General features: G+C 40.2%; 1 protein-coding gene across 1 annotated transcript; it reads left to right on the top strand.

Moving 5' to 3' along the window:
• The first annotated feature begins 6,503 nt into the window (after window positions 1-6,503).
• Window positions 6,504-7,535, top strand: LOC127674056 (trace amine-associated receptor 3). The gene has a single exon (XM_052169896.1). It carries the CDS (start codon window positions 6,504-6,506, stop codon window positions 7,533-7,535), a length of 1,032 nt encoding a protein of 343 aa, XP_052025856.1.
• Window positions 7,536-13,212: the final 5,677 nt, after the last annotated feature.

Below are 13,212 nucleotides of genomic sequence, written 5' to 3'. Positions count from 1 at the left end.
CAGACACAATCACAGACACACACACATACATACACAAAGAGTGGGAGTGAGAGTGAGAGAGAGCAAGAGAGAGCGAGAAGAGGGGAGAGATGTTGACTAGCATAGAAGGATCTTGGTTTCTAGTATGTAAGGGGGGAAACTAATTGCTCTTTGTACCCATCTCCTGTTTAACTCATTGGTTGTATAATCCTAGTAAGGAGAAAAGAAAAAATAGAAAGGAAAAATTCAGGAATAAAAAAAGATGTGCAAACACATTTTGAAAACCAGGCTTTTATTTATTTTATTCCATGTGAACAGGTGTTTTATTTACAAGTGTATGTCATGTGCATGCAGTGCCCATGGTGACCAGAGGAGGGTGTTGGACCTGCTGGAACTGGAGCTCCAGATGGTTGTGAGATGCTGTGTGGGTGCTGGGAACTGAATCCCCATCCTCAGAAGAGCAACCAGTGCTCCTGAGCTTCGAGGCATCGTTAGCCCTGCCCGGATTTCTTTTACTCTCTAGAAGGATCAGAGTGCAGCTGAACTTGAGAAATCCTTTGTGCTGCCACCGCCACACATCTTGTGTGACATTGCCCTTTAATGTTTCTTTCTTAATGTCTAAGTGTATCTTTCATAATTTTGAAATATGTGTAAGTAAAAATTGTTGGTAATTAAAGACCAAGGACCATCATTCTGGCAGAAAACAGCAATTCATTAGATGAGGGTGAGACTTTTACGAGATTTTACTGTGATGAAATTACATGTATTTTTTTTTTTTAAATAAAGAATTTTCCATCTGCTGAGATGGCTCGGTGGATGAAAATACTTACCACAAAGTTTGAGTTCAATTCCCAGGGCTCATGGGGTAGAAGGAGAGAACCAGTCTTTGAATAAATTTTCCTTTCATCTCAACACAAATACCATGGAATGTGTACATACATGTGCATGCACACACACAAATAAATAACACACAAGAAAAGAGAACAGAAACATTCAACAAAATATCACCTTGTGACTGCAGTTGGCTGTCCTCTACAGAAGAACTCTCTTTGATGACTTCCATGTTCCTCAGGCCTGTGAACAGCTGTATTGAATCGGATGTGTTGATAATTCATAAACGTAATACTAAATATGTTGTGTTTTGAATCCATTGTTTTTGATGGATATCTATACCTATTGAGCATTAGAGTATTAAGAAGAAAAGCAAAAATAATCTTAATATTTAAATGGAAGATCAAGGGTTAGCGACTTTATATTTGGTGTTTACTGCTTTTCTTTTTCTTTTTTTCCCCTGCGTGTTGAGACTCGTGAATGCTGCTGAGTGGGCTACAGTCAGTGATGTGCCGGCAAATGTTCCATCTCCTCAGGAGAAAAAATATCATTTAAAGTTTGATACTTTCTGTGCCGTATGCCCAATAGCCCCCGATATCCATACATTGGATTCCAAGCCATGAATGCAATGCCAATACTCCTGAAAATGTTCTTTAAATCTATTCTTTAAAGAGGGCAGCAGTGATCGTGGCACTTACACTGCAAGCAATGTTCTCAGTGAAAAGCCAGTTGGAAGAGAAGGCGATCGATACTAGCATTCCCGACAGAACTGAAAGTATGGCCTTACGAAACTTTAACTTCAGAGCTGTTTGTGTGCATGTGGGGGTGTGATATATCTGTAAATCCTCTACTGATGAATCGCTTTTGTTTCATTTCTTTATTTTTTTGCCATAGCAATTAAAAATTAACATTATAAATAATAGTTAATGACTTTGCCTTGATTTTGGCTCATCCCAGGCATTAAAATGAGACAACGACCGTTAAATTGTCAGATTAAGTATTAGTCTTGCTGAAATGCAGCTCAAAAATGGCCCTGTGAGTTTTCTGTAGACCAGCGGCTGCTTGTGCACTGTGGACCTGTGGCTGCGTGTGCATTGTCCTGATGATGGGCTGATTTCTCACTGCCTGAAGGATATAGAAAATGGCAGTTTTGTGAACATGGTCAAGGAGACTAACACACACACACACACACACACACACACACATACTCACATGCACACACATACAAACCAAACACACATGTACACACAAAGACAAACCAGCCACATACACACACACCAAACACACACACACAAACACAGACACACACACACACTCACATGCACACACATACACACACATACAAACCAAACACACATGTACACACAAAGACAAACCAGCCACACACACACACACACACACCCCAAATGCACATATACACACAAACGAAACCAAACAGACCAGCCATAGACACAACAAACACACACACACACACAAACACACACACACACACACACACACACACACACACAAGAAAACTATTATACTAGAGCCTGAGATGATATAGTCATTTTTTCTTTTTAATTATTATTATTCTTTGACAGTTTCATATACAAACATATTTTTGGTCATTTCTTCCTATTTCCAGTAACACCCTCTTCTCAGCAAGATTTTCTCCATTTTCCTCTCTTTTTAGTTTTTTAAATTGTGCTCTCTCTCTCTGTCTTTTTGTCTCTCTGTCTCTCTCTGTCTCTCTCTGTCCCTGTCTCTCCCTGTCTCCGTCTCTCTCTCTGTCTCTCTCTCTCTCCCTTTGTGTGTGTGTGTGTGTGTGTGTGTGTGTGTGTGTGTGTGAATGTGTTACCTACTGGGTGCATGCACGGTGGTCCTCACCTCTCCCCCTCCCCCCCCCACATAGCCAGCAGCTGTCTATATCTATTCTGGGATGAGTGGGGCCTCATGGACCTCATCTCCTGATCACTTTATAAAATAAAATGATCTGATATATTCTCCTCCTCCTACCTCTTCATCCCCAATGCCCTGACACTTACTTTATCCAAACACTGAAGTAAAAGCAAATCCTTCCCACATCAATGTCTACTCATTCAGAGGGAAAACAAAAACCTTTCACAGTTAAGACAATTATTCTTGCCTTGGATATTAGCCAATATTTGGTTTAGTTTCCCTGTCTATGAATTGTTAGTATGTGTCAGTTTTGGTATCTTCTCTTTCTGGAACAAAAGCCAAAATAACCAAGAACTCAGAACTGAAATTATTGCCTTTCATTTGGAAAAAAAAAAGAAATTGAAATTTCCTGGGACACTGACATACACAGAATATTTTAATGTCCTCAAGGGAAGAAAATTAAATGGTGATTCCATAGGGGATGCGCAGTCAGGTCTTCTCTCAGGATCCGGGATCTGCATTCAGTGCCAGCCCTCTTGAGAGCAGAGACAAACCTATATCTGAGGTATGCTGAGTCTCTGCAATGAATTCTCCAGAACTTCCTGCAGCACTCCCACCAAGCCACCGGAAGAGATGCTCCTGGTCAAACTGGCATTCTAAGAAACAAAAGGTACGGCATTATAAAAAGAACGGGAAACATAATGACCATCTTTCCATGATACAAATGTTTGGAGATTAGGATGTGTTACACGTGGATTATAACAGAAAAGGTGGAGCTTTGTTTCCCTAATTGGAAAATAATTATTATGGTATTCTCCTGAAAGGCCTTTTATCATTTCCATCAAAATTTGTTTGGCAGGGCTTATAAGTTTCTATGTGGCATATAAGAATGCTTTTACAAAGTACAAAGATTATATAAAGCATGCCTCAATAATTGCAAGGGATTTCAGTAATGCTAAAGTGCATTTTGATATTGTATCAACAAAACTAACATTATTTTTATTATATTGTTTAAATCGCTTCCAGATGCCACATGTTATTTTAACATTTTCCTATGCAAGCAGCATTTATTTAAGATTTCTCCTGCTGTTGGCTTGTCAAACCTGCTTCCTCATTCCAAGCACCTGGAATGCCCACACCGGAAACGCTGCATCTCTATGAGCTAAGAGTTCTTGTTCATTCCATGAACAAGCATTGTGAAGCATTGTGAAGACGCGTCTTTAGGGGATGGTCTGATTTCTCACTTCAAACCCATTTCCAGGAAATGAGAACAGGGCTGGCCTACAGATTAATTCTAATAGGCTAGTCTGAGGCCATAAATACTTGTGCTGCCCAGGTAAATCAGCAATATATTGCAGACAGAAAGGGATGAAGGAGGTTCAGTGGAACGGGGGCCAGGAGAGCTGGAGCTTAATACTGCTCTCAGCGTATAGTTGCAGTGGTCACTTCAATATCTGAGGTATTTCATATATATGGAATAGCTGGACCATGCGATGAAACAATCACGAGTTTGGCACACTGGGTGTGATGTGCTGTGTCCGTAATCTCAGCATTTGCAAGGCTGAAGAAGGAGGGCAGCTGTGGCATCTGGGCCAGTCTTGGTTACAGAGTGAGACCCTGTCTCAAAAAGCGAAATAGAAAAATATAAAAGAACATTTTGGTGTAAATAGTTTTGAAACTTTCAGATATCTAGCATTTTTACTGTTATCTGCGTTTTGCTTGCATTCCGGGAGGGGGAGAAGGAGGAAAGGGTTTACCTGCTGCTTCTTAAACAGCATTTCCTATTTCCTTATTATCTTAAACATTTCGAAGACAGATGAAAGAATGCCAGGAGACAGAGTGCTTTACTAATTAGGTTTCAGTGATGCGTTGGAGCTAACGACTTACTATTTAACAATGATTGCTACAGATGGCTTTGTATTATGTCATCAACTTTAGCAAATAAATGGGATACTATGTCACTTCTCAAGAAATTTACATTAAGAGAAAGCTCAGTGCTAGAAGGACAATAGTGTTTGAAACAGCTTCTAATTGCTTTGGTTGTATCAATTATTTTGTAAGATTTATTCCAACTGGGAGAGTTTTTAAAACAAGCTTCTAACCCAAGCCTTTAATTCCAGCATTTGGAAGGCAGAGGTAGGAAGACTTCTGAGTTTGAGAGCAGCCTGGCCTATACAGATAGTTTTAGGAGAGTCAGGGTTACCCAGAGAAACGCTGCCTTGAAACTAACTAACTAACTAACTAGTTAACTAACTAGCTAACTAGGCTTCTGGAAGATAATATTAATTTTTTCTGAGTCTGAAACATCACGGTGAGTTGGCCTGGTTGTTGGACAGGAGAACAGGAGCTGCTCAGGCATGAAGCAGACATTTTTAGGACAGCATGGTGACCACCATTAAACGTGCAGCATGGGGATGGAAGGGAGGGGAGCCTACATCAGGGTTTCCATAGAAACGGATGCTGAATATACATTGATATACCTGCAGGGCCATATATTGACCTGCCAGTCAGGGTGTGTTTCCCAGACTCTCTCCTCCCATCGACCTCAGAAGGCAAACGTGGTCCTTAGGAAGGGTGCATTTCAATTGATTCCGTGCTACCAGCTCCGCCTCTCACGCAGTGTCCCGTGCTTAGTTTTGGTAGATCCTTTCTGTTCGACTAATTCCCCAATAAAGCAGCATCTAATGTAAATTATAAGAAGGGCTCATCCTAATTCTTGTTCAGCTTTCTGTCCTGCTCAAGCTGTTCTCGCTGTCCCATGTAAGCATCAACCACCTAACAATACTTAGCCTATCTAACAATATTTGCCTGCTTCTCGGGAGATAGCATTCAAAAAATACATCCCCGCCCGTTGTCAACGTACAGGAATCATTTAAGACCTGGCTGTTGTCGCTGCTTATAATTTTTGATGCTATTAGTGTGAACTGCCCATGTACTTACAAAGTAAATTCTTAGGGGAAATATTTTTCCCCACCTTAGTTTTTAGTGAGACCCTTGGGTATGGTCTTCCTACTGCCAGCCTTGCAATGGTCTCCAAGTAGTCTTTCCTGCTGCAGTCCTAAATGATGACTATTAGTGAGGGAAACAGGAAATACCTAGTCACAAATTCTACTAAATGTACTTTATTTTTCCTAGTGCAGCCCATGTCATTTATACTTTATAATAAATTCTACTCTATTTTATGAAATTACTTATGTGGTTCTACCACCCAAAGAATGGCTCGGAGTCTTTACAAACAATTTGAATTTGAGAATTTATGCTTAAAGATGATTACTTATATGTTTGGATATTTGTTTGTCTCCCTTACTTGTTGGAACTCACCATGTGACCCAGGCAGGTCTGAGATTCTGACAATCTTCCAGCCTCAGCCTCCTGAGTGCTGGAGTGAGCTGCCATTTTATCCTCTGAGATGATTCTTCAGTGAACTGTATAGAACTCACCTTATTTTCTGACCTGTGGAACTAGACAGAGACCCATAGGTAGTTTTAGACCCTAAAATTGGACATAGTTAGGTTAAGAGAATGGTGGTATCTGTATTACTCAGTAACGTGCACAAAGAGGGCATCGGGGCATTTTATAGATGGTTGTGAGCCATCTCATGGTTGCTTGGAATTGGACCGGTGTTCTTAACCACTGAGCTATTTCACCAGCCCCTGGTTTTGAATTTTTTACTTAATGGTATTTAGTGTGGATTTAAGGCAAATGACTTTGAACATTAATGGACTCTCGACAGGAGAAGTTCACTGGGACCATTTGAAGGAAAGAACAAACTCTGACTTCCTCCTGCAAAGGAACTTGAAGGATAAAGCACCATGGATCTAATATACATTCCCGAAGACTTATCCGGCTGTCCAAAGTTTGGTAATAAATCCTGCCCTCCCACCAATCGATCTTTCCGTGTCCGCATGATAATGTATCTGTTTATGACCGGAGCCATGGTTATCACCATCTTTGGAAACTTGGTGATAATCATTTCCATATCGCATTTCAAACAGCTCCACTCTCCCACCAACTTCCTGATCCTCTCCATGGCCACCACGGATTTCCTCCTGGGTTTTGTCATCATGCCTTACAGTATGGTGAGATCAGTGGAGAGTTGCTGGCATTTCGGAGACAGCTTTTGCAAATTCCACGCGAGCTTCGACATGATGTTAAGCCTGACCTCCATATTCCACCTGTGCTCCATCGCGATTGACCGGTTTTATGCAGTGTGTGACCCTTTGCATTACACCACCACCATGACGGTGTCCACCATCAAGAGACTGCTGGCTTTTTGTTGGGCAGCCCCAGCTCTCTTTTCTTTTGGTTTAGTTCTGTCAGAGGCCAATGTTGCTGGTATGCAGAGCTACGTGATTCTCGTCGCTTGCTTCAAGTTCTGTGCGCTCACGTTCAACAAATTTTGGGGGACCATACTGTTCACTACCTGTTTCTTTACTCCTGGCTCCATCATGGTTGGTATTTATGGCAAAATTTTTATTGTTTCCAGGCGACACGCTCGAGCCCTCAGCAATATGCCTGAGAACACAAAAGGAGCAGTAGGAAAAAACCTGTCTAAGAAAAAGGACCGGAAAGCAGCTAAGACGCTCGGCATAGTCATGGGGGTGTTTCTAGCCTGCTGGCTGCCTTGCTTTCTGGCTGTTTTGATTGATCCATATTTAGACTACTCCACGCCCATCATAGTGCTCGATCTTCTGGTATGGCTCGGGTACTTCAACTCTACTTGCAACCCTCTCATCCATGGCTTTTTTTATCCGTGGTTTCGCAAAGCTCTTCAATTTATAGTGTCAGGAAAAATATTTCGCTCCAATTCAGACACTGCAAATCTTTTTCTTGAAGCGCATTAAGGAGACAAACAAAACAAAACAAACCCGAATGAGTATAAATAGGACTCTAACACAGAAAGTAAAAGACACTATTTTGACCCTTAGGAACCCAGGAGTGGGGGTTTAAATGAGAACAGCGTTGGCATTTGTTTGACTATGTGACCACATCGCTATCTTTCTGCAAATCGGCCCCAGGCTGGCTGCGGTTTTCAGAAAAGGCCATCTGCTGCCCACACAGCCCAGACACCTGTGGAAATTCCTTGACTGTACCCTCCACTAGCAAGAGTGTTGATCTAGCAAGAGTGCCAAACTGCCGCTGGACTGGGGGACCAGGCTCTCTCTTGTCGCTTTCGGCTTTGTAAATAATCCCTTTGTTAAGTGTGTCTCTCAGACTGCTGGGCGGCAGTGCTCTCTGTTCCCTGTGGAGCATCTCATGAACAGCTTTCCAATGTTCCAAGGAAGAGGTTTGAGAGTCCGCTCACAGGTGGGCAGTTCTGTGCGCAGACTCCACCTTTGCCTATGTTCTCATCCTCTGAGCAATCCTTGCTTCCCTGAAAGTCTGTCCCGTTTGCGAACCCTTCAACCTTCCTTTTACTTACTGTGACTTTCTTCATTTTGAAGATCAGTTTACAGATTGAATTCTTCAATATTCCTGCTGTTCAAATAAAGATTCTTCAAGATAATATCAGCTTGTAAAGTTAAGACTTCATTTATAAAATAATATTAGAAAATGTTTTTCCTTAAAATTTTTATTTATAACTTTAGGTTATATATAGAACTTATCTTTGTAGATTTGTGATTTTCTTTTTCTTTTTTTTTAAAATGATTTATTTAGTTTTTATATGTAAGTACACCACAGCTGTCTTTAGACACTTTTTCTTCTTACTTGGGCCCAAAGATGTATTTATTTATTATATATAAGTACACTGTAGCTGTCTTCAGACACCCCAGAAGAGGACATCTGATCTCATTATGGATGGTTGTGAGTCATCATGTGGTTGCTGAGATTTGAACTCAGGACCTTTGGAAGAGCAGTCAGTGCCTTAACTGCTGAGCCATCTCTCCAGCCCCATTTGCAATTTTCAAGAACCTCTCTTAAGTATATTCACAGCGTAGTTGCTGCCTTAACATTGTGTTTGTATTTTTGAGATTAAAATGTTTACATTCTGGTTTTGATTATTTAATTAGCAGACTAGTATATTATAACCCCATTTTCAAACTTATATAATGCCTTTTGAACTGATGACTTACAAATGTTCTGTTTTAAGATTTTTAATGATTATAATAATCTACAGGTTTTGGGACTTCAAGATCTATGCTTTTCCTGGTACTTGGTCATCTTTGCACTGACTTGAAGTCTCCACAAACTTGAATAGATTCTTTAGATCTATTAATAGGTTCTTTAGGTAGAGCTTATAACTATAAAATTTTAAATTAAAGTAAACTTGGTTTAAATTAATAAAAATATTAAAAATAAATCTTTACCAAAAATATGTGATGATTCTTTTTTTTTTTTTTTGAAATCTAATATATAAACATTGAAAGGTCTAAGATGAGTGGAGTCTACCCTGAAAAGGACATCTGCCTGTTATCTTTGTGTGCTGATTCTTCAGACATCTTCCTCAGAGGTACACACACCTCACTGTTACATAATAAATGGAGGGATAGCCATAAGCCATCACTATGTAAATATTGCTCCCACATTTACAGAATGGCTAAATATTATTTACTTTGTTCTTCATCTTGGTTGTCCCACAGTGTCTTATGTCTCAAAGATTTATTATATGTCAATAAACACAAATCTGTTTTAAAACTATATAATGTTCTTTTTTTTTAAGTCTCATATTTTATTTCACTGCTTATAGTTTCTGATCTTTTGCTTGCATATATCTCCAAGGCATCTCATCAGCCAGTGCTTTGGAAGTTTGGTTTTTGAAAATTATTTTGCTTGCATTCTCTAATGATACTGCATTGCTGCCCTTTCTGTGTAATAAGATTGTTTTTTGTTTTTTGTTTGTTTTGTTTTGTTTTGTTTTTTCCTTTTCCAAGACAGGGTTTCTCTGTGTAGCCCTGGCTATCCTGGAACTCACTCTCTAGACCAAGCTGGCCTTGAACTCAGAAATTCACCTGCCTCTGCTTCCCAAGTGCTGGGATTAAAGGCCTGTGCCACCACTGCCCAGCAATAAGATTGATTTGATCCATTGAAAATTTGTATGCAATTTGTATCTGTTTAGTAAGATCTTGAGACAGATCTTACTAAAATTTCCAGTATTTGGTTTCTAGATACCTGGTGGTATGGAGTCTGAATATTTTTTTTTAAATTATACTTTACCTGAACTTTTTGTTTTAATTTTATTCCACATATCTTTATTTATTATTTCTTCCACTTGAATTAATTTTTATTTATACTTTGTCATTATTTTTTGTTCCTTAATTTTGGAGGGAAGATCAACAATTAAGAAGAGTTTATTGGTTACAGACATGAAAAGGAAAAACAGTAGTTCTTAATAAATCTCAAAGCAGGCATATATTGAATATGCCTTATCAAAAATGTTTAGGACAGAGGTGATTTTATTTTTATTTTTAGAATTTTTTTGTCCATTTAGTATTGTTTTTATGTTTATGATTTCAGGGTTGACCACTTGGCATTGTGTAACCAATTAAGAGGCTCATCCTTCAATAAGTTGAATTCTCTTTCTCTCAGTAGTAAGTGGCTTGTATTATTTTTAGGATATTTACATGGGTGTAATAAGACATTTTGGAAATGAGCTATAAATCTAAGTATGAAATTTAATTGTTTCACATATATATTATACATACAGCTTAAAGGTAATTTTAGGAAATCTTTTCAGTAAGCCTGCATTTAACTTTTAAAAATTATTTATTTACTTATTTGCACAGGTGCATGTGTGTGTCCTGTGTGTGTGTGTCACGGCACACAGGTTGAGTCAGAGGACAACTTGTAATAGTTGGCTCCCCTTCCAGTTGAGCTCAGATTGTCAGGTTTCCTAGTGAGCCACCTCAGCGACCGGTGTACCTGCATTTTTACTCTGTACCTATTCATGACATCAGGCAGGACATTTTTCTACTTTTGGTGACCTGTTTGCTAAAGTGTTTGGATTTTGTAGTGTTTGGTATCTTATTGTTCCACCTCTAATTACTTTTCCTTTTGCAAACTAACCTTCTTTTAAAATATTTTTTCCATTAATGAATTTATTTATTCATTTTACATCCCAATCGCCGGACCCCAGGGGACACCCCCAACCCCCATGCCAAGCACATCAGGTCTCTGCAAGGCTAGGCACATCCTCTCCCATTGAGACTAGAGGAGGCAGCCCAGTTAGGAGAATGGATTCCATGGGCAGGCTTTAGGGATAGCCCACGCTACCATTGTTGGGGGACCCACATGAAGACCGAGGTGTTTATCTGCTACTTATGTGTGTGGGGTGGGGGTGGGGTGTTGGTCCAGCTCATGTGTGTTCTTTGGTTGGTGGTTTATTCCTACTTTTAGAAATACTGGGACTCCAAAAGTGGTTTGGCCCTGAAAAGCTCCAGCCCAGCAGACCTTTTGTTTTGTTTCATTAACATGGAAACCTTTGAGTTCTTCCCTGCATCAGCATTTAAAGCCATTAATAAATGAGATGGGGGTAGAGGGAGGGAGGAAAGGAGGGAAAGAGAGAAAGGGGGAAAGAGAGAGAGAGACAGAGAGACAGAGAGAGACAGGCAGACAGAGAGAGAGAGGGGGGGGGATTTAAACCATTGTTAGAATGTACCAGCAGTTTTGTTAACATAATGTATACAAAAGTAACAATAGCAACAACTATTGGATAACAAGAACTGACCTTCACAGAGGGTGGCTTCCAAGCTCCAGAGGAACCAGAAGCAGCCAGCTAGCAGCCTCATCTCAGAACTTGGAGAAACTGAGGGGCCTGCGCTGGCGTGCTTCTAGATTCTGTAATCCCACCAGTGTCCTAGTTTTCCAGCCCCAGGAGGGAGATGGACCGCCCGTACTGGGAATGCTTGTTTTACTTTGGTTTTGCTGTTTATATCCTCTAATAGACCTTAAAACACTTCATAGGCTTACCGTCCATTAAAACCTTATCTTTCCTTTACGTTTTCATGACCGCACGCTACTGAAAATGTCAAAATTAATAACACGGGGGCTAAGAGACGGCTCTGTGTAAAAGTACTTGCTACACAAGTCCAGATTGGATCCCCAGAACCAGAGTAAAAGCCACATGGGGTAGCTCAGTGGTCTTGCAGGAAATGGGAGACAGAGACAGGAGGATCTCCAAGAGGCCAGCGGTCAGCCAACCAAGAGCCCTGCCTTACACAAGTGGGAAGGTGAAGGTGGACACTGAAGATTGCCCTCTGACCTGCACAGGATGCAGTGCCACCAGCCTGCATCCACACACACCCGCATACATGTTCACGCATCTCTCTTACAAACATGTAACATTAAAATGACCAAACACCCACATACACATTCACGCATCTCTCTTACAAACATGTAACATTAAAATGACCAAACACCCGCATACACGTTCATGCATCTCTCTTACAAACATGACCAAACACATGCTCTACATTTATGTGTTCTCCATCTAGAAAGTTTGGAAAAAGGAGTCCTGCCCTTCCAAGCGAGCATAAAATCAAATCTCAACATCTCCAGCTATGCCATCTTTATTCATCAGAGTGTTTCCTTTCATGAATGAATCCCTCAGAGCAGGCAATCAAGTTAGTTTTCCAACAAGATGATTTAGATATGAGCAATTGGATTTTTGTTGTTGAAATACGTTGGCTGAGTTTTAATACATTTTTGGCTTTAGTGAATGATAAGAATGATCTGATATGGTGTATCAAACTGTAATAGAGGCACAATATCCAGCAACCTTAGAGCTATTTGCAATATGATGGGCTTGTCCCATTCCATTTGTGTCCTTGTAAGAGCGTGTGGGAACCAGACTCAGGGCCTTCTTCTTCCTCCTCTGTTTTTTTTTTTTTTTTTTTTTTGTTGTTGCTGTTTTATTTTGTTTTGTTTTTCTGATTTTTTTCTTTCAAAAGATATTAGTTTTGTTATGTTGCCCAGGCTGAAAATTGTTGCAATCCTCTTATGCCTGCTTCCTGAAGGCTAGCATGACATACATATTAAAAACACCCAGCTACATAATGTTTATAGAGTAAATTCCTTAGTGAAGAATTTTCTGTTATATTTTCTGTTGCGGCTAAGATAAGTGCCAGTCCACTCTGCTTAGCAACTCTCAGGCCAGCCAGGACTGCACAGCCACACCCTATTTCAAAAAGGCAAATAGAGGCTGAAGAGATGGTGTGGCCTGGGGATTAGGAGAGTACTGCTCAGAGGACCCTAGTTCAGTATGCTCACTCTTGCCTTTAACTCCGGCTCCAGGGGGGGACTCCACGTCTCTGGCCTCTGTGGACACCTGCACTCACGTGCACGCACCAGTCTTCCTTCTACTCCCACCCAGACACATAATTAAGAATAAAATAAAATCAAGTAACAAAATTACTAAATACAGTTTGTTTAAAATAAAAGCAAAGTAAGAAATTATTAAACGTAAATCTTCCAAAGGACCGATAGTCTAGCATCCAGTAAGAGATAAGTCAATATTTGATGAATTACATTTTCTTCTTCTCTGTCTCATCCCATCTTTCTCGGGTCCTTTTCTCCCCCCCCCCC

This window comes from Apodemus sylvaticus, chromosome 23 (assembly GCF_947179515.1).
Source record: "Apodemus sylvaticus chromosome 23, mApoSyl1.1, whole genome shotgun sequence".
NCBI lineage: Eukaryota > Metazoa > Chordata > Mammalia > Rodentia > Muridae > Apodemus > Apodemus sylvaticus.
The sequence above is the reverse complement of the archived record's forward strand: the minus strand, read 5'-3'. Positions and strand labels throughout refer to the sequence as shown.